At 43.3% G+C, this 22,339-nt stretch overlaps 1 protein-coding gene across 3 annotated transcripts in view; it reads left to right on the forward strand.

Moving 5' to 3' along the window:
- pax7a (paired box 7a) overlaps positions 1-22,339 on the forward strand; it is a 59,247-nt gene that overhangs the window by 36,137 nt on the left and 771 nt on the right. For all 3 annotated transcript variants that reach the window (XM_070444899.1, XM_070444903.1, XM_070444905.1), the window contains exons 7-9: positions 3,771-3,936; positions 4,531-4,724; positions 21,346-21,595. In XM_070444899.1, the coding sequence (XP_070301000.1) occupies positions 3,771-3,936; positions 4,531-4,724; positions 21,346-21,595 (610 nt within the window). The remainder of the gene's footprint in view (positions 1-3,770; positions 3,937-4,530; positions 4,725-21,345; positions 21,596-22,339) is intronic.

Genomic DNA, 22,339 nt, shown 5'->3' on the forward strand with positions numbered 1-22,339 from the left:
AAATCAATCAATCCAAATTGTGCAGCGGCCAATAGATGAATGGAAAGAGACATCCGTTACAAAACACCAAAAAGGTTAATGACATTCAGAGATTGTCAAGCCAAGCCTTTGGTACTGGAGAAGCCTAAAAGGTAGGGAGGGATGTATTTTCTGTTTGTGGAGATTGACATAGTCTATTTATTGTGGTGTTGAAAACACAAACCATGATATTGAAGGGCCTGAAGTTGGTCTGCTTTGTTTATTGGTTGTGTGGTGCTTTGGCACAGAAACCTGTTGAGGGGAATTCGTTGCGTATATTTGAAATAATTATCAATAAAGCATCAAAATGTTGAGAATCTGATTCCCCCCTAGCTCATCATTGTCTGCTGCCGGCTCTGATCGTAGTGTATTGAAACAGGCAGGGAGAGTGAGCTTGTCTGTTGTGGTCGGCAAACCCTCAACCTTCTGGCCCGTAGCCATGTGTGGCATCGACTGTGCCACAAAAGCATGCTGAAGTGGCAAAGTCCATATCCACGTTTATAAACACAGGGTCGCTACAGTTATTGTTATTTTTGGTCATAAACATTATTTTGAGTTCATTCTATGGAGGGAGGGTGTATATTTTTCAGTACAAGGGGAGGGTCATGTGAATTTGTATTTAATTTTTTATGACACCTACCTAAGTATTTTCAAACTATTTTCTTTAAATAGTCTACTATTTGAGTATTTTCAAATACCTGGGTTAAATGCATAGGAGTATATTTAACAACTTGTCTGTTCAAAAGAAAAGTATTTAAATGCTTACTTCCAAATGTCGTTGAAAGTAATTAGAAATACCCAAAGTAGAATTTGGACCCAGGTCTTGTGTGTGTGTGTTTATCTCAGAGTCTTCTGCTGTAAAACCCATGGCTGCTGAAGTAAAACATTCCATCTCCTCTGAAGCAGCAGTGACGCATGACCCCCTCTCGCCCAACAATACGGTATTGACCTGGGCACATTGGGCCCAATGTTTGCCAGCTTTAACTCGATAGGGCTGCAGCCTTTGGCATTTTAGTTGACTTGAGTAGATCGGCGTCGCGGCGGGCTCGTTCAAAGCCTCAGAGTAAATTCACTTAGACAGATGCTCTTCACAGGCTCCCCTCTCATTAAGGTAGAAGGGTGGCTATGGAGACCACAGGGCAGGGGAGGGAGATGTTGAGACATCTCCATACACCACTCTGAACTACATCCTATAATGCAAATTATATACTGACATGAGGAGGGGAGGGACATTCTATCAGGAAATTGTGTGAATTATGTATCTGAGGATTTCGTAAGACAAGAGTTTGGTAATGTGTTTTGGTGAGAGAGCAAGATGGAAAAAGAGAGAACAAAACAGAGTATTAGAAAGAGAAAAGTGAAGTGACGGAACAAGAGAAAGTGGCAAAGGCATTTCTGTGTGTTTTGTGCATGGCATGATGGAACACCTCCTGCCTGTGGCTTGGCTGACATAAAAATAAGGAAGTTTAAAGAGGGGTGGGGTGAGCTTCAGAGGTCAGATGTGAGGGTGGCACTGCAGGTGATTGGGCGTCTCTGGAAGGGGTGTATCCCCATGCCCATCCCGGGAAGCAGGCAGCTGTTTGTCTGGCCCCAGCGGGAAATCAGCAGCTKCAGCTCAGAACCAGCACCACGCTCCACTACATCCCAATAGCAGCCATATCAGTGGGGGCACCAGGGGAGCCCTGAGCCCTCGCAGTGCTTTATTTGGTCTGGAAGAGTTTGTTTGTTGAATGGAAAGTGTGAGGAAATGATCTGCTTCCAGAAGAGGCTCCCTGTTGGTTGGGGTTAGGGTTAGAAGTTGAGAGGCTTGATTCATGCGAGTGCTTGTACAGTGGGGTATTTTGACATCTCAGTCACTTTTTTATCACATGAGACGCTCTTGATGAAATTGAAACTAGATGCAGACATGATTAAGGCCTAAGAGATACAGTGCGTTGACTCTGTAGTATAACACACAATTCAATCCGAGATCTCTCTTTTTGTGATTGAGAGATCTCTGTGTATGTGAGTTTATGTGTAGCATATGTTTGTGTTCAGGAGAAGGAGAGGCCCCAATAACAGTGAGTGTGTCCCTGTGTTACTCCCTTGAAAGTTAGGCTCTTTAAGAGCTGTTTAAAAGGGACGCCCCCTCTTTGTGCCCAGTGTTCTGCCTGGCGTATGGAAGCCCTTTTGTCCAATCCTTTCATCTGGCTTCACAATAGGCCAGGCCGTTTGAAACACAACAGCAGATGAACTGCGCTGACAGTGTATTAAACTCTGATGAATTGCCAGTGCGAGGCATAGATCAGTGTCCTTCAACCTTTAGCACATACTGGGCCCAGGCCTTGTCTTGGTTAAATGGAACAGGTTGCTGGCTGTATGGCTGCTCTTTTCAAAGGGCCTGATTATATTCATGTTTTGTTGAAGCAGAAGCCTTTTTAAAATGTGTAAATCACTGCAGTTTAAAAGGAGCCTCTTTAGTCTCTCCCATTCAGGGAGTTGACATTGTGCATTCGTGGTTGAAAGTTGATAATGGTGTTGGACATTTTGTGTGCATTTCGGTACAATTCTACATTTGATTTAGATATCTTAAGAAGACTAAGATCTACAGGATGTAAGATCTTACATTCTAGACTGTGCAAAGGAATATTCATTTATGTTTTTTGTCGATTACAAATAAACTGCTAAATCCATCCACCTTTTATAATATAATTGAAATAATTAACTTGGTATATATTTGCAATTGCATGTATCTGATTTAAAGAGAGAGAGATAAAGAGACAGAGAGAGAAATAGAGAGAGATAGAGAGAGATAGAGAGAGATGAAGAGAGATACAGAGAGATAGAGAGAGATAGAGAGAGATAAAGAGAGAGATAAAGAGAGAGAGAGAGAGGAAAGAGAGAGAGAGAGAGAGGAGAGGAGAAGAGAAGTGAGTGAGTGAGTGAGTGAGTGAGTGAGTGAGTGAGTGAGTGAGTGAGTGAGTGTGAGTGAGTGAGATAGTGAGTGAGTGAGTGAGTGAGTGAGTGAGTGAGTGATGATGAGTGGTGAGTGAGTGGTGAGTGGTGAGTGAGTGAGTGAGTGAGTTGAGTGAGGTTGAGTGAGTGAGTGAGTGAGTGAGTGAGTGAGTGAGTTGAGTGAGTTGAGTGAGTGTTTGTAGTGTCATTCTTTATGGCCTCCCTCCAAATGTCTAATAGGTTCACAAACATACTTGAGATGTCTGATGCTGCTGCTTGTGGCCCTACCTCTGACCCCTTAATGACTTCTTCCATCTGAAGAGGGCTTAGGCAGCCTGTTGACACAGATCACAGCTTAAGCCACTTAAGAAGAAAAACAGGACAGACCACTTGAGCCTCCATGCCGGCTTCTGGCTCCGGCTCCCACAGGGACTAGCTAGCTTCTCCACCACAACCACACACACTTCTTCACAGCAACAGGCAGATGAATCACAGCTGGCAGGGACCACACAGTAATTCATTTGGAGCATTCCGAGAATCATATATCCATTATGATAAATAGATTAATTGTGTTAGATGAATGGAAGAGAATGGATATTCTAGTATGCACAACCTAGGGGTGTGCTGAGAGAGAGAGTGCTTAGCTCTTACAGACGGTTTATCATTGAGGAGCAAACCTGAGGGGAAGTACCTATCTATCTCTCTCTCTCTCTCTCTCTCTCTCTCTCTCTCTCTCTCTCTCTCTCTCTCTCTCTCTCTCTCTCTCTCGTTCTGTAGTTTGTCCTCTCCATCGTCCTCATCTGTGTTTTTCCCTCCAGGTGTGGTTCAGCAACAGAAGGGCCAGATGGCGCAAGCAGGCAGGAGCCAATCAGCTGGCTGCCTTCAACCACCTGTTACCTGGAGGCTTCCCGCCCACGGGGATGCCCAGCCTACCTACCTACCAGCTACCTGAGTCCTCGTACCCCGGCACTACACTGTCACAGGGTAAGACAGGTACACATGCATTCGCACACACTCACACACAAGCCTCCACATCTGCTTACCCCAGAGGCTATGTTTCGGGTTCAAATGTTTGTATATATGGTTGTGTTTTCATCTAATCTAGGTAGCACTTGAGCTACAAATATCTAAGGTATATCTGCTACACATTTAGCAGAATATTATATCATATAGCAGTTATATGCTACATATAGGATCCATACAGGCAGTCGTTAAGCATGCAGCTAAGTCTTTGTTACATGATGACAGGGAAACAGCCTAAGGTTTTGACGGAGTTTGCTACCAATTACAAGAGCAGAATATTTCTAACCTACATAAAGCACATGAAAAATAGTCACATGGTGTCTGAGGCACAAGCCACTAAAACTTTACAATTTTAAATTATCTTTTTTGAGCAATTTTCTAATACAACATTTGTATCTCTTTTAGTGGTTAGTTTTGGGGGATAAGTCTCTAAAGGCTGGGGTGTGTAAATCATTTTTCAGGGTTGTGAACAAGGCTGAACTTTATGTGTGCAGTGGATTTGGTTGTGGTACTCTTGTCTCACATCCTCACTCAGTGTTGTTGTTATTGGTTCAGATGGCAGCAGTACGTTGCATCGGCCCCAGCCCCTGCCTCCGTCCTCAATGCACCAGGGAGGACTCTCTGACGGCAGCTCCGCCTACGGCCTCTCGTCCAATCGCCACAGCTTCTCCAGCTACTCAGACAGCTTCATGAGCCAATCAGCGGCCAGCAATCACATGAACCCGGTCAGCAACGGCCTCTCCCCACAGGTCAGTTCAAGGCCAAGGGCACGTCTCCCTATTTCTTCCGTCTCACCTCTTTTGATGAATGAATGATCGAATTACATTTTCTTTGTCTATAAAATCGCCTGTTGGCAACCCATCCCTTACGGGATTAATTGACACATAAACAACATTTCAATGATTCACAGTGATAATTCACATTGATAATTAGTCCGGTGTTCTGTGCAGGGTGAAAATAATGTGTGAAAAAAATCCATACATTTTAGTAGATTAGGTTATCCAAGCAGTAACAATAATTCATGTGTACCATAAGCCATGGCCGTGGGAAGATGTTTTGGGTTGGGGGTGCTGAGGAGTATTTATCTCCGCTAATACAGGACTAATAAAGGTCCAGTTCACAAATGTTGTGGTATATTGTTATTTTCATAATTCTTTTCACTTATAATTGTATTTCTTTATTTTAAGCTACATAAAGTTAAATTTTTACAAAAAAATACTGATATAGACATGGTATTACCATCTGACCATTTAAATGATTCAATGACCCAAGGTTTAAATGATGTATATAATTGCAATTTGCTGAACCAAAAGCAACTAATAAGTAATACTYTATGTCGATCCATGGTCTTTTCTTCTAGCTTCTAAAGCTCTGGGTTTTCATTGGCTCATGTAAATTGCTACAATTTTAAAACAATTGGATTAACATCAACAAATTAAAATTAATCTTGATAGAGGCACATCTGCTCCAAAACAGCAGTTTCCACTTTCCTGGGACACCAAAATCTTACTCAGAACATGAGAAACACATGTGAATAAAATAATTAGCTAAAGCTTAGAAATGTAGGCYCTTAATCTTCTACAAGTAATTGTTTGGAGTTGGTAGATCTTAGTACTATGTTATTCCATTCATCTTGTACCACTGTTCTTCAGCTCCCAGCCTGTACTGTGTCTATCTGTAGCTACAGAGCTACTGTAGGCTTGTAGAGGAGGGGCTGTGAATATGTGGGTGGCTGTGTAGGGCTACTCTGCTGCCCTCCATGGCCTCCTAACCCTCCCAGTCATGCTGCTTCCCCTTCCCTCCTCTCCTCTCTGCTCGGCCCTCCACACACAGTGAAAATACTGTGGAGCATTAGGCAGAGTAATTAGATGCGCTGCTGTCCTAATTGAGGTTTGAATCAATAGGAGGCATTAGATTCCCCTCTAACCGAGCAATCCTCTTCTGTCATAAAATGCAATTGCTTTGCCCCTGTGTGTGTGTGTGTGTGTGTGTGTGTCTGTCTGTCTGTCTGTCTGTCTGTCTGTCTGTCTGTCTGTCCTGTCTGTCTGTTCTGTCCTGTCTGTCTGTCTGTCTGTCTGTCTGTCTGTCTGTGTCTGTGTCTGTGTCTGTGTCTGTTGTCTGTGTGTGTTTTGGTTTTACTGGTGCCTTATGGGGACCAGAAGTCCTTCCACAAAGAATAGTAAAACAAGGAACATTTGTAGGGGACATTATCGCCAGTCCCACAAGGAGAAAGGCAATTTTTCAAGGCTTAGGGGTTAGTTTAGAAAATTAAGGTTAGAGTTAGGTTTAGCGTTAGGCGGTTACGGTTAGGGTTAAGGTTTAGGTTGGTTAGGTTCAGGGTTAGGTTTAGGGTTAGGGGTAAGGGTTAGGTTAGGGTTAGGAGTTAGGTTTAGGTTAGAGTTAGGTTAGGGGTTAGGTTTAGGTTTAGAGTTAGGTTTAGAGTTAGGGTTAGGGTTAGGTTAGGGTTAGGGTTAGGAGTTAGGTTTAGGTTTTAGAGTTAGGGTTAGGGGTTAGGTTTAGGTTTAGAGTTAGGTTTAGGGTTAGGGTTAGGGGTTGGGTTAGGTTTAGGGTTAGGGGTTGGGTTAGGGTTGGTTAGGTTTAGAGTTAGGGTTAGGTTTAGAGTTAGGGTTAGGGGTTGGTAAAAATAGGATTTTTAATGGAATCAATTGTTTTGTCCCCAAACGTGTTGTTTCTGGTGTGTTTCGAAAGCTGGGGATTCCATGTTATGAAAGCTGGGGGATTCCATGTTATGAAGCTGGGGATTCCATGTTATGAAAGCTGGGGATTCCATGTTATGAAAAGATGGGATTCCAATGTTAATGAAAGCTGGGGATTCCATGTTATGAAAATGCTGGGGATTCCATGTTATGAAAGCTGGGGATTCCATGTTATGAAAGCTGGGGATTCCATGTTATGAAAGCTGGGGATTCCATGTTATGCTCTTTGGGCACCTCCATTAATAAGCATTTAAAACACTACTCTATGGAAGGGGTTGAGCCTTAAGTAGCACAGAATGGAAAAACATTTGTATTGATGCAAATCGTGTCTGAGAAATGAATTATACACAATTACCCATCAATACTGGCCAGTCTTGCCCACCCTCACCAACAAGYTGTGGTTAACAAGCAGAAAATAAGATTGAAATGGTGTGTAAAGAGTTGAAAATGAATTTCAATGCTGCATTTGTCCACAATTACCCCCTCGTTCAGACGTGTTTTATTAGGATTTTTTTCTTCTTCAAATATTCTCAAAGCAGATTGGAAACATTCTTGGTATTACCCCTCTTTCTTCAGAGAATAAATCATTAAGGATTTTGGTGACAAAACAGAGATTTTCTCTCCTGCTGGAGCGTTGGAGGATAACATGGAGGCTCACAGCGTGTTTGATTGTTAATCATGGCACAGGGGCTTTAAGTGCTAATGCTCTCACTGCAGACCTGCAGAAAACACCAGGAACATGGAATGCTTTTTCCATTAATGGCTCTCCAGTACTTAATACGGGCTGACGATACAGCAGCTCTCTCCCTTTCTTCCTAGGCATTCCACTATGTGTTTGGATAATACATGTGTCCTGTTTAGCACTGGGGATTAGGACCTTGGATAATCGTAGAAACAGGATTTTCAATATTCAATTAGTCTATAAAGTGGGTCAGAATTTTTTAAAATATTGAACCAGAATTTTTTTTTTTTTGTAGTTAATTTTAAGCTAAATGTGAGTTATTGTATTGTATTAGTTATCATATTTGTGGTAAAGTAAATAGTATGTAGCAGTGATGTTTAAAACAGGAAAACATGTGGCTTTTCTATCACTCTTTAACTGTGGGGAGATGGATGTTCTCTGACAGAGGAATCAGAGTTCACACTCCCTCAATGTCCTGCTGCTGTAGTAAGTGCTCACACACATACACACACACACACACACACACAAACAAACGCATCTACCACCACACACACATACAAACACACAACTCAGCCTGTCTAACTCTATCTATCTGTAGTTAAACAGATGTCGTGTCCAGTTCATTCAGGCAACTCATCTGGAATGTTAGAGATTTGTTGTTGACATAGATTTAGTTTGACATAGATTGAGACTGTGATTTTTTATTTGGTTGTTTATATACTGTATGTTTTCACTATCCTGTCTTCCTCTCCTCTATGTAATGGAAAAACTATACAAATAGACTCTCCATCGTGATGGAAATGAGAATTTTATATTGTGGTTTTTCAGACAGCATCTGTCCGGAGGAGATATGCCTGTGTGTTGGTATGTGTGAGCTATTTTCTCTAGTGTCTGGTATTGATGGGCTACCCGTTACTGGTAAAGATTGACAAAAATTCTGTGATTCCCAGTAAATGGACTGCGGTGGCCAACTGCCAAGTTTATAATGGAATCCTGCTGCGTTCAGCATTGCCGACAGGTCCTCGCACCCATCCCAATCCCATAACCTTTCCCGACAGCGCACATTTTTCCATTACGGCCGCTGGAAAAGCCATCCGTGCCGGCACTGGGGTTGTTGTCGTGTGGGATATAAATTTGGTTGGTTTGCGAGAGAGAAGCGCAAGCTATGTCAGGGGTGGGGAGGTGGGTTAAGCTGTGCTTGGCTGGGCTAGAGGTATGAGCACAGCGATGTTGTGTTGGTCCTGTTTCATCTAGTGTCACAGCAGGTGTTGGATAGAGGAAAGGCCAGGAGTATGAGGTGGTGGCAGGGAGCAGAAATATCAGCAGTGGCTGAAAACATTATTATTGCTTTTTTGATGGAGAAATATTTMTGTGTGTCAATCAACTGGGGCTCTTTTGGTTTGAAGACCTGATAGGATTTGTTTCACAACAAATATTTCCCAAACTAATTTCTGAAACATTATATTTTTGAAGTCTAAATGACCCTAAATACCCACAATAGCTAGGTTTCCATCCAATTGGTGAATAATCATTTATATCTAAAAATCTGCATTTTCCCACCAGAGATGTTTCCCTCAAATTAAATTGTTGCAGATGAAAAACTGTTCGTGATGATGAAGTGCACATATAATACCTTTTGCGTTTAAATTCCCATGGGTCTAATAAAAAATGCAAGTTAAATGGGTTTCCATCGCATTTTCCACTCACAAAAAATGTTGCGTTATATAGCAAGTGTGTCTATTCTTGTATTGGCACGTGCTCTCTAGCCAACAGCTCTATCTGCACACGGTTGGCTGATCAGTTTGGCACCTGATCAGATTATGATTATGGAAAAAACGGCAAGATTATTTTTTATTTGTCATCTACATTACTTGCATAAAACAGTTGGATGGAAACTTGGATAGGGACATATAAACAACTAGTTGTTTCAAGATAAATATACAAATCGGTGCTTTTGTCTCCGTAACCAAGTTTTCCATGCTGTGATGAAAGCTTCTGTTGTGATTCCTTTTACAGTGCCTTAATTACCAGGAAGTAATTGGGCAAATAGTTAAAGCATGCGATTGAAGAACTCATTAACAACAATTTAGCTCGACACATGTCCTTCTCTCTGCTCTCCATTCCTTAAAACCAAAATTACTTAGAGCACAATAAATACAATTGTACATTTGTCCTAATAAAATGTAGCCTTGCCTTTGTTCTAATTGTTCCAAGTTCGAACAGTTTATCTGTTACACATTTTAAGCACAGGTAGTTGCATTGTATTTACAGAGCCTGCTGTACCTGGTTATGGCATGGTGAAACAGCAGCACTGTAAAAGGAAACATATCCAAAACTGAGGTGGTCTACATCCCCCCCCCAGAAACAATGTTAGGTCATATACAACTCTATGGCCACTATCTTCAAATAAGCCTTTGAAGCCCTAGTTATTCTTGGGAGATGTGTTCTTTGGCAGCCGTTTTGGCTAAATTCCTCTTTATTGCATGACAGGGACACCTGCTGGGAGAGGGGAGAAAACAACTGCTGCTCATGAGGCTCCAGCAGTACCAAGAGCTAGAGTTAGAGTTTGTGTTCAAACCTTACAAGGGAAGAAGCCAACTGTAATGAAATACAAACATTGCAACGTTTTTAGACAAATCCCAGGGATATTGAAGTTGAGGATAACATACAGAGGGCCACGATGCATTGTCTCAGAGTGAAATAACATAAATCCATGTAGGAAAATACTGCTACAAGTCAGTCTATCAACCACACTCAGGTGTACTGGGCTGTTGATCACAGCACATCTTAAAACCACATTTCTGTACCTCCAACAATTATTACTGTGAATCAATGATGAATAGACATATTGGACCTTTTTGATTAAACCTGGAATGGATCCAACAGGTCCACACACAAGATAACTGATTAGGGCAAAGGAAAACTATTAAACATGACATAAAATTCAAGGCTTCTTTCTATGTGTTAGGAAGGAGTCTGAGCAATAGCTTGAAAAAAATAACCTACAGTACCAGTCAAAAGTTTGTACACACCTACTCATTCCAGGGTTTTTCTTTATTTTCACTATTTTCTATATTGTAGAATAATAGTGAAGACATCAAAACTATGAAATGCCACATATGGAATCATGTAGTAACCAAAAAAAGTGTTTAACAAATCTAAATATATTTTAGATTTGAGATTATTCAAAGTAGCCACCTTTTGCCTTGATGACAGCTTTGCACACTCTTGGCATTCTCTCAACCAGCTTCACCTGGAATGCTTATCCAACAGTCTTTAAGGAGTTCCCACATATGCTGAGCACTTGTTGGCTGCTTTTCCTTCATTCTGCGGTCCAACTCACCCCAAACCATCTCAATTGGGTTGAGGTTAGGTGATTGGGGGGCAAGGTCATCTGATGCAACACTCTATCACTCTCCTTTTTGGTCAAATAGCCCTTACACAGCTTGGAGGTGTGTTGGGTCAATGTCCTGTTGAAAAACAAATAATAGTCCCACTAAGCGCAAACCAGATGGGATGGCGTATCATTGCCGAATGCTGTTAACTTCTCTAGGATATGTGGGACGCTACCGTCCCACTTGGCCAATAGCCAGGGAAAATGTAGAGCGCCAAATTCAAAAAAATTATATAAAATCAAACTTTCATTAAATCACACATGTAAGATACCAAATTAAAGCTACACTCGTTGTGAATCCAGCCACCATGTCAGATTTCCAAAAGGCTTTAAACAAAGAGAGTGTAGCATATTTCAACACTGCAGGCACGACACAAAACGCAGAAATAAAATATAAATCATGCCTTACCTTTGACGAGATTCTTTTGTTGGCATTCCAATATGTCCCATAAACATCACAAATGGTCCTTTTGTTCGATTAATTCCGTCCATATATATCCAAATTGTCCATTTATTTGGCGCGGTTGATCCAGAAAAAAACAGCTTCCAATTTGCGCAAAGTCACTACAAAATATCTCAAGAATTACCTCTAAACTTTGCCAAAACATTTCAAACTACTTTTGTAATACAACTTAAGGTATTTGTAAACGTTAATAATCGATCAAATTGAAGACGGGTCTATCTGTTTTCAATACAGGAGACCAACAAACTAACGCTACTTTTCTAGTCTTGCGCAACTCTCAAACAGTACACATGACGTTACACTGTTTCCAGGTGGCCTAACTTCTTCATTGCACAAAGGAATAACCTCAACCTATTGAGGAGTGGTGACATCCAGTGGAAGCGGTAGGAACTGAAAACAGGGTGAWTKGAAATCCAGTATTCCAATGAAAACTCATTGAACAGACAGTGACTTAAAAAAAWWAAAAAAWTAATGGTTAGTCCTCGGGGTTTTGCTTGCTACATAAGTTCTGTTATACTTACAGACATGATTCAAACAGTTTTAGAAACTTCAGAGTGTTGTCTATAAAAATCTYCTAATAATATGCATATCTTATATTCTGGGGATGAGTAGAAGGAAGTTGAAATTGGGCACGCTATTTATCCAATAGTGAATTTGCTGCCCCCTATCCTAGAGAAGTTAAGTCTGCCTTGAATTCTAAATAAATCACTGACAGTGTCACCAGCAAAGCACCACCACACTATCACACCTCCTCCGCCCTGCTTCACGGTGGGGACCACACATGCTGAGATCATCCATTCACCTACTCTGCGTCTCACAAAGACACAGTGGTAGGAACCAAAAATCCCAAATTTGGACTCAGTTGATGTTGAGATGTGTCTGTTACTTGAACTCAATTTCGTAGGCTGGTAACTCTAATTAACTTAATTAACTTAACTCTGCAGCAGAGTTAACTCTGGGCCTTCCTTTCRTGTCGTGGTCCTCATGAGAGCCAGTTTCATCATAGRGCTTGATGGTTTTTGCGACTGCACTTGAAGAAACTTTCTAAGTTCTTGACATTTTCCATATTGACTGACCTTTATGTCTTAAAGTAATGATGGACTGTCATTTTTCTTTGCTTATTTGAGCTGTTCTTGCCATAATATGGATGTGGTCTTTTACCAAATAGGGCTATCTTCTGTATACCACCCCTACCTTGTCACAACACAACTGATTAGCTCAAACACATTAAGAAGGAAAGAAATTCCACAAATTAACTTTTAACAAGGCACACCTGTTAACTGAAATGCATTCCAAGTGACTACCTCCTGAAGCTGGTTGAGAGAATGCCAAGAGTGTGCAAAGTTGTCATCAAGGTAAAGGGTGGCTACTTTGAAGAATCTCAAATATAAAATATATTTTGATTTGTTTAAACCCTTTTTGGTTACTACATTATAACATATATGTTATTTCATAGTTTTGATGTCTTCACTATTATTCTACAATGTAGAAAATAGAAAATAAGAAAAACCTTGGAATGAGTAGGTGTGTCCAAACTTTTGACTGGTGCTGGATGTTGGATAATAAATCATTGTAGTAAGTTAGCTCTCCATTTTTCTCTGTCCTGGAAGTGATGTGTGTTTTGGAGTGAGAGGGACCATGGATGCCATGTGTGAGGAGAGCCTGTGGTGCTGTGGAAGTGGGCTGGCCTACACACGCATGCACGCGCACGCACGCACGCACACACACACACACACACACACACACAACACACACACAACACACACACACACACACACACACACACACAACACCACACACACACACACAACACACACACACACACACACACACACACACACACACACACACACACACACACACACAGAGGGGATCAGAGACAGGCAGAGCTGCTCTCACCCCTGCCTCCCTTTGATCCGTGTCCCCAGGCCTGCCTGGCTACCCGCGCTGCTCTGCACCGCACCACGCACGCTGACACCACGCTATGCTCGCCTTGCTAGCGACTCCCCACAACTGTCTGACATAGATAAGCCAGGGGAGACTCCAAACTGCCGCTGCCGCTCTTCTCTTCCATTAGCGAGCACTGACGCTTCTTTAAAAAATGGATGAATTCCATTTAAGACGCCAACACTAGTCGTTGCCAAAAAAGAGGGAGAGAGAGGGAGAGGGAATATATAGGAACAATCTAGAGGCTCTGGCTCCATTCCTCCCCCCTCTCTGACTTCTAACAACACATCCTGCACCTGAATACCAATGAGAGAGGGAGATTCATGTAGTCCCCCACATTATTAAAAGTTGGGCATTAAGCCTCTCACCGGGCACCATGTCAGCTGGCAAGCTCTACTGACAACTAATCAAAGGGGATGAACACATAGCCTGCATTCATAGCTCAGCCTCTCGCAGAGCAAGAGGGGGAATACATAGACGTTAATTAGAACTTCCATTAAAACAAATACTGTTTCAATTTGGCAAGTATAAAAAATATATAAGTGGCTTTCAAAAAAAATATTTAAAAAATAAGACCTGCTCTTGGCAGCTGCCAAAAAAATCAAGGGAGTGTAAATCATATCCACTGGCTATATGTTTCTGCATAGATTATTAGGGCTTGCTGCCTGTTTAACACTTCTGAACTCAGAGGAAAGGATTGCTGGTGTCACAAACATACACACATTGGCAATATGGGGCTTTTGACTATATGTATCTAATTTAAATGCATTTTTATTGTCTGCCAAGATTGAATAGGGTTTTAGGTGCCTTTAGTGTTTGTATGTTAAATGATGCAAGGGCAAAAGTTTTTCCTAAACAGGCTTTTGATTTCTTAACCAGTTAGTGGGCTCTCTGTGGTTGGTTCCATGCCTGTGTTCTCTATAGCTCAACCTCTAACCCCGCTAGAACAGCTAAGTTAAACCAATACGCTCTTTGCCTTCTTGTTTAACATAAATATCTCTGGATGTGGTTTTTATCTATTTTTCACCTACCAACCTGTCCCCTTCTTTTTTTTGGCAACTCCTGCTAATAGTAGGTCTCTCTCTCTCGCTCTCTCTCGCTCTCTGGCTGTCTCTCTCCCCCGCTKTCTCTTTCTCTCTGTCACTCTCTCTCCCCCTGGTGAGGCAGCTCTGCTCCCCACGCCCAGATGAAAGGCTATGGCGACAATAAAAATGCTATTTAAATGCAATGGTGTTTGTGTGCGGGTAAAAGATATTTCCTGCAGAAAGTGAGCTGCTGCATCCTGATAAATAGTAAATATAAGGGAATGCGATTGACATTTATCTTGCAGAGGCAGCCAATATACATTTCAGTAAATCCTAGAAGATTTAAGTAGGAAATGACTGAGACTGATTCACATGCTGTGTGTCCCACGCAGACGAAATGCCTATAAGATTGAGAATGGTATTGCCTTTATTAAAGTATAGGCACATACATCAATTCTATCTTGAAAACCAATTACACACAGGCGTACACTGTGAAACATGCTCAAGACATTTTATTCCATACATTTGTTGCATTATTTTCCATCGCTTAACAATGTTTTTTGCTTCTTCTACTTATTATTATGATTATCATTATTATGATTATCATTATTATTATCGGCATCATCATCATCATCAATATTTTGGGGTCAGGGGTCAGGGGGTGGCAGAATCACAGCAATGCAGGGCTGCAGTCAACCTGCCCTGCTAGCTGTCCGTCTGGAGGTTGGGGATGTTGTCTGGCTGCATGTGTTTCCTGTTAGTTCCAGATGCCTCTCTGACAGTGCATGGACGCTAATTAATAAACCTCTCTGCGTCATCTCTCTCGCTCTCTCTCTCTCGTCTCCTCCTCTCTCTCTCTCTCTCTCTCTCATCTCTCTCTCTCTCATCTCTCTCTCTTCTCTCTAATCTCTCTCTTGCTCTCTCTCTCTCTCTCTCTCTCTCCTCTCCTCTTTCTCGAGTGCTTCCATTGGCACACCATCCTGATTGCTCCCCTCCCCCTCCCCTCCCCCAGTCTAAACCTATGGTGCTGCAGTGGAGCAGATAACCAATCCAACACACCAACCCACATAATCTCAGCCTTCCCATGCAAGCATGAAATGGAAGCCCAGTATTGCTCAGTGTTATATTTTACAGCATCCGTTAGAACATTATTCTGATCAACTTGGACATTAAACATCTTTTCTTCAAGCTAAACAAAACAAAATATATTTGAGTGTAAACTTTGTTAAACATCACATAGCTATGTTGTTTTTCTCTGCTTCTCTCTCTTCTCTTTCTCTCTCTCTCTCTCTCTCTCTCTACTCTCTCTCTTCTCGTCTCTCTCTCTCTCATTCTCTCTCTCTCTCTCTCTCTCTCACTCGCTCTCCTCTCACTCTTCCTCTCCCTCTCTTTCTCCCTTGCTCTCTCTTCCTCTTTCTCGTGAGCCAGTAAAATGAGAATGTGTGATGTGGTTGGGTCCCCAGCTGGTTGTCTGGAGCTGCAGCCCACTCCTCTCAGTCTCCAGCTGAGAGCTATTTCACTATTTATTTACATGTAATTATGACTATGAGGTGCAGATATTAACACTGTCAAGAACAATTTGACCTGACATTTTTCACTAGGCCTGGCCCCTGCTGTTTTTAGCAAACAAACCCCCCCAGCTCCCCCCGACTTCCCCGCTCCCCGATACGCCTCTCTGTCCTCTCCGAGCTGCACCCTCCCTCATACACACAGCCCTGCCTCACTGAAACCACTCTGCTGGAATCAGAAAATCTGCCGTTTAATTTGGCAGAGACGGTGGTGTGAGGAGAGTTGCAGTGTGTGTGTGTGTGTGTGCGTGCGTGCGTGCGTGCGTGTGTGTGTGTGTGTGTGTGTGTTTGTGTATTGGAGGGGGTTGCTCTTGTTCCTGGTGGCTGAATCCATCCCACAGTAACTCAAGCATATCACTAGCAGAGAATAGAGGATTGCTCCCCACACGTTCTCCAATTGCAGCCCAATAGACGGCATATTAACCTCTGTTTAGTGAGGGGCCCTGCACGCACTGTTGGATGTTTAGGAGGGAGGGAGACCTTTCTCTGGCTAGTAGCAGGCAGCTGTGCTCCATTGAACACAGGGTTAGAGAAGACGGGTGGGGGCCGGGGAAGGAGTCAGGGAAGAAAATGCATTTTGTCAAAACTATTATTCTCCAATTACATTTTATGAAACATTTTGGAATTAGTATTTATTTAAGATCATGTGGAATTTCATTTGATATTGTGTGTGTTTAGGTCTCGAGTTTAGCTGTTAGATAAAATAGTGRAGCTCAGTGTTTGTGGGMAGAGGTGTTAGAGAGCAGAGTTGAGAGACTGGGGGATACTGTGGTAGTATGGCTAACATGTTGTGAGAAGTGACAGCTTGTTCCAATGCCCGCTAATCGTCCTCATCTGTGCCTAGCTTGTCAATGCCCAGATTCTGTCAGTGCCAATCAGGCACTTAATTGAACACAATTAACCCCCCCTCTGCCCGTACAACCCACATGCTTCAAAAACCTATTTCTCTCTCTCCAGTTCCCATCCTCCCTCTCACCCTCTCTTCATCCTGTCTCTGTCTCTCCTCGTCCCATAGCATTGGTGGCGGAAGACACTTTTCACTTTTGATTAACGTGCCGCGGCCAATTAATGCACTGACTCACAGGCCAGGGCCCGTCATCTGCTGCCTGCCACCAACACGTCAGTCTGCGGCACGGCCCCACACAGCTCCCCTACCACTAGCATCACCTCCACCGTGACCAAAACGCTCTAATTCAATTTATGCAATCGCTGTTATTTTTAAATAGTCATTATGTCTTCTCAGATGAGGGGCCTTACTGCCCGCTGGGCTGTTCCTCTCATGTGAGAAGGAGGGCTGAGGGGGAGGGTGGGGGGACTTGGGGTTGCACTGGTCCATTGACTCTTTAGAAAAACTCCTTCATCTTTTCTTTTTTAATTCTCTTTCCTAGTTGTTTTCAAAATGAAGAAATTGATGCTGTTGTTTATTTGATTTGTGCATAATCATTTTACCCTGCATTCTTCAATGTACAGTATCAGTAAAATGTTTCTACTAGCTTTTGAGTAATATTTGCATCACATGTTTTTTTAATCAGTTCTCAGAAATAATTTGTAAATATTCAATATTTTATATGGAATATTGCACCCAATTTTAGCCGTTGCGCAAGTTTGAATTATTTCCAATCAACCAAGAAATACCATTCAGTGTACTCATACTTCTTAATTTATAGGTCAGTAAATTCACAAATACATTTACTCTCRGTAATCACACCCCAGGACTGACATTGAAAAAAACATCTACCCAAATTTGGTGTCATCGTCATCCCTGATCTTAAGTCATTCCCAGCTGAGGCGTGTATCAGCCAGGCAGATCTGCCAAGGTGCGCGATGTTATTCTGCGCCCCTCAGATAACTTCCAGACATTTGGAGTGCTTATTTTCTCCTCTCTGCCCCGGTGACCTCTGCCGAACTTAAAGGTATGTCTTGGGGGCATTCGATTTGGGCAGAACGGGAGCTATCGGTGACAGGGGAGCTAATCCAGTCTTGCGCAGATTAAGAGAAGTGTTTGTGGAGTGGAGTGTGTTGGCGAGGGCGCTGGCGCCGAGAATGGAACACAGGGCTGTCCTATCAGCTCTCCAGGCAGGCTGGCCCTCAGGCCAACTCAGTCCTACAGGAGTCTTTGTACTTCCCAAAGCCTCTCTCTCACACTCTCACTCTCTCTTTCTCTCTTCTCTCTCCTCTTTCCTTCCCCCTCTCTTTGTATCTATATACTCTCTTTTTTATTTTCCTTATGCTGTATCACTTTCTTTCAGATGCAAAAACTTTGTCTGTGAAATATTTTTGTGAACATGAAAAAGCGTATAGTGAACATTTTCATCCGTCACTAGTGCATGTCACTGGGTGAGCAGTGAGCGCAGGTGCACTCTGACCTGATGTGGTCATTCAAGGGTTAAGATGAGCATAGCACATTACATGACCGTATATTCATAATGTAAGTATTGTTTAGGGATATTGCATTGATTGTGTACTTCATATATAGTGAAAATAAAGGTTAATAAATAACATTGTGACGTAAGGCATCTCTTTGAAACTGTGGCTTGAACATGTCACTGTAGGGAATTTAGCGAGTATTGTATGTAAGAAAATTATGCAATTTTTTCAATTTTTGAAAATAATGCCTTCCGCTTTCTCAGTCAGTCAACTGCCTCGCAGTAAGTCAAGTTATTTTATTCAGGAAGCAAATCCAACAAAGAGCAAAGGCTCGTCAAACATTTAAGTAGACAAAAAAATATAATTTGACTGTTAAGGAAATTAGCAGGGTATAAAAGAATGTATTTTTGTGTCGCAAATGCTCAATTTATTTTTCTGAAAGGATTCACATTGTATCAACTTACAGTTCCCTGTTCACTCTGCCGCAGGGCTGGAGGGCTCAGAAGTTGAGAGAATTAATTAGTTTTTTATTATTATTTATAAAGTAATCTATCTGTATAGAGAGAGGCAGGGGACGCCCTGGAGCAGTGTCCTTTAAACTGGTCCTGGCTCACATTATCTCCTCCAACAGCCCTAGCACAAAGTCAAACAACAAACGAACACTGAAGACACTGTACGGAGAGAGAGAGAGAGAGGGAGGAAGGGGTGTAGTGGAGGACTGTTCTGAAAGGGAGTGAGGGTGTTAAGTGTGTATTGAGTGGTGTTGTTCTGGAGCAGAGCAGGTCTAAAGGCCTGTTGAGGGTGTGTTTTACACCCTGCAGCTGATACTCAGCATCAGCCATATCTCCACCCACATCAGATAATAGGGGGAAGTGGTGAAATGGCATTGATTTTTATTTAGCTGTGTGAAAGCAGTAGGACATTACAGATAGCTAATATGAACCCAGGCTCAATCGAGGAGCTTACCTTTCCCCCCTCCAGCATCAGTTAACCAAAACCTTCTGAACAATTTTAGGAAGGGCATCTCAAGGATACAACCGTCCAGACATACTGTCTTTTTTACAAACTTTTTTGCAATCTTGGGGAAAAAATGTAATTATAACATTGTCCATGAAAAGTGGCCATCTCTGTTGAGGAACTGGTGAAATCTATGAATAGTAATTAGGCTCAATTTAGCACAGCCCCTGATTGCTGGCCGTTTTATTATTTAATGTTTAAATAAGGAAGCGATGTAATCAAGCTTCAATTAACTGATGACTATATCTGGCACCACCCCCTCCAGCTGTCTCCCTGGACCCCCAACTAGCACTTCCTCACACCCAGTCACATGACCAGCACAGCACAGTACACCACAGCACAGCCCAGCACAGCAGGGTATAGGAGGTTCCACACTGAGAAGGAGTCTGTTTTCCTGCTCCAATCCATATGGGAGAGAGCATCCCATGTGTCCTGCATGCAGAGAGCCATAAATCTCCCTCTTATGGATACATGTCACATGTTCTGTCTGAATAAGTTGTGGGGCTGGTGGATGGTGGGGGGTTTCCATCCTGATAGAATTAACAAGAGGAAATCACTAACCAGCCTTTATGTCTCTGATGTGCCTCAAGTGCTTCATATTTCCTCAGAGACAGTTTTTGCAGAATAGGATTAATTTGTGGAATAAGATACATTTTCCCTATCCGGTGTGTGTGTCTGGCTATGTATTTCTGAGCAGTAGGGCTGCGTATGTATGCGGTGAAGAGGTTCTACAGTATAATGGTTGTTTGGATGTTCACTCTGGAGATTGAAGGAGCCCTGTCCTTCTGTAGGATATTTTGCCCACAGCATCGGCTCTGTGAACTGTGTTAAACCCTTTTGTGTGTGCTGTTGTGTGTGTGTGTGTGTGTGTGTGTGTGGTGTGTGTGTGTGTGTGTGTGTGTGTGTGTGGTGTGGTTGTGTGTTGTGTGTGTGTGTGTGTGTGTGTGTGTGTGTGGGTGTGTGTGTGTGTGTGTGTGTGGTGTGGTGTGTGTTTAACCACCTCCATGATGGGCTAATTGGTTTAGCAGCCAAAGCGCCAAAGGCCAGCCCAGCGTACGAGAGCACAACGTGAACCTGATGTTGGGGAGGATGCTTCCATGCAATATAAGGGAAGCATGTGTGGGACCATTTCCCCATTCTCCCCCATTCACAATCTCCCCGGCCCTTTCTAGTTTTATAAAAAGGGACATTATAGTCCAATTCTAACGTTTCAGTTTCGGCCAGAAGCTCAGTAGAAACCTCCATCTGCATTGCATTGTGGCGATGGTCTGTGCCTCTAGTCTAATGGAGATAATCATATCCATACCACAAGTGTATTATTTGTTAACTCATCATACAAATATTAGATGAGATTACAGAGTATTGAAATAAATGCACTCATGCTGTATAAATAACACCCCTAATACTTACCCTAGCCATAACCCTAACTCATACTKGCAGTAGGCCCTTCAGTGAGGCTAGTGGAGACTATTTCTGTGGGGGATCTGATCTAAGAGGATCGTTTACTGCTTCCAACTTCATTACTATTCATGAGATGGCTAGGCTAGGGGATGGAGATTAGGGAGTCCCTCAGTGCTTGTTGTGATGTAGGCCCCAGGCCTCCTCCAGCCTCCAGGCTCTGGGACATACAGGGTCTGTCTGTCAGTGGCTCTATTATCACCCTAAGACCCTTCTGTCCCCACACTGTCCCCACACTGTCCCCACACTGTCCCCACACTGTCCCTGCGTTTAACGCTGAACTCACTGGCACCACTAATAGAACACTCTTTTTGTTTCTTCCCCTCCCTCACCCCATCTCCCTCTCTCACCCCATATCCCTCTCTCACCCCATCTCCCTCCCTCACCCCATCTCCCTCCCTCACCCCATCTCCCTCTCTCACCCCATATCCCTCTCTCACCCCATCTCCCTCCCTCACCCCATCTCCCTCCCTCACCTCATCTCCCTCTCTCACCCCATTTCCCTCTCTCACCCCATCTCTCTACATCCCTACATCTCCCTACATCTACATCCCCATCCCTCGCCCCTTTCCTTTTCCCCCCCTTTTTTGTTGGTCCATGTTTCAAAGTTAAAAGACTGTTTTTTACATCTGTACAACTCAATAGTGCAGTCACTCAATCTCATCCATGTGTTATTTAGGACCTCAGCCTTTCTAACTCCCCCTCTGTCTCCCCTCTGCTCTCCCTCTCCAGGTGATGAGCATCCTGAGTAACCCCAACGCGGTGCCCTCCCAGTCCCAGCATGACTTCTCCATCTCCCCCCTCCATGGCAGCCTGGAGTCCTCCAACCCCATCTCAGCCAGCTGTAGCCAGCGCTCTGACTCCATCAAGGGAGTGGACAGCCTGGCTTCCTCCCAGTCCTACTGCCCCCCCACCTACAGCGCCACCAGCTACAGTGTGGACCCCGTCACRGCTGGATACCAGTACAGCCAGTATGGACAGAGTAAGTACTGCATCTGCGTTTATGTGTGAATGTGAGAAAGTGAGTGTGTGTGTTTGTTTATGGATGTCTTTTGCCTTTCCCATCTGACCTCCTTCCAAGTCTCCTGCCTGTCTCCATCCTCCATATTACATGGGACCAGTGGTAGTTAGAGAAATGGTGCCGCTACCACCACCTCCCCAGGCCGGGCTGCCCCCTGACCTTTGACTCCTGGTCTGTCAGAGCAGACACGTCTCCTGATACAAGCTCTGATTCCCATTCGGGTGCCTAGCTAGTCACACTATGCTCTGCTCTGCTTGGCTGGAATGAGGAGAGGGCCACTTCAAAGCACTAACACACCCTGACGGACCACACTGTCCTCTTAGCCACCCCTTTCTCTCTCTTCTATCTCACACACACACACACAAACAAACAACACACACACACCCGGGGCAGGAAACAGGCTTGATCTATTTAGATTACATAATTATTGACTGATGCTGTCACAACCCTTCATAAGGGGTAAACTGTAGCACACTCCCCCAGCGAGCCTCCTTTGTCCCATGTGTTAACCTAGTTCGTGTGCGTTGTGTTGTGTGTGTGTGTGTGGTGGGTGTGTGTGTTATGTGTTGTGCTGGCGTGTGGTGTGTGTGGTCTGGGGCGTTGTATGTGTGTGTGTGTGTGTTGTGCTGTGTGGTGTGTTGTCGGGGTTTGTTGTGGTGGGGTGTGTTGTGTGTGGTCGTGTGTGTTTGGTTGATCTCTCTCTTT

This window comes from Salvelinus sp. IW2-2015, linkage group LG1 (genome assembly GCF_002910315.2).
Source record: "Salvelinus sp. IW2-2015 linkage group LG1, ASM291031v2, whole genome shotgun sequence".
Classification (NCBI taxonomy): Eukaryota; Metazoa; Chordata; class Actinopteri; order Salmoniformes; family Salmonidae; genus Salvelinus; species Salvelinus sp. IW2-2015.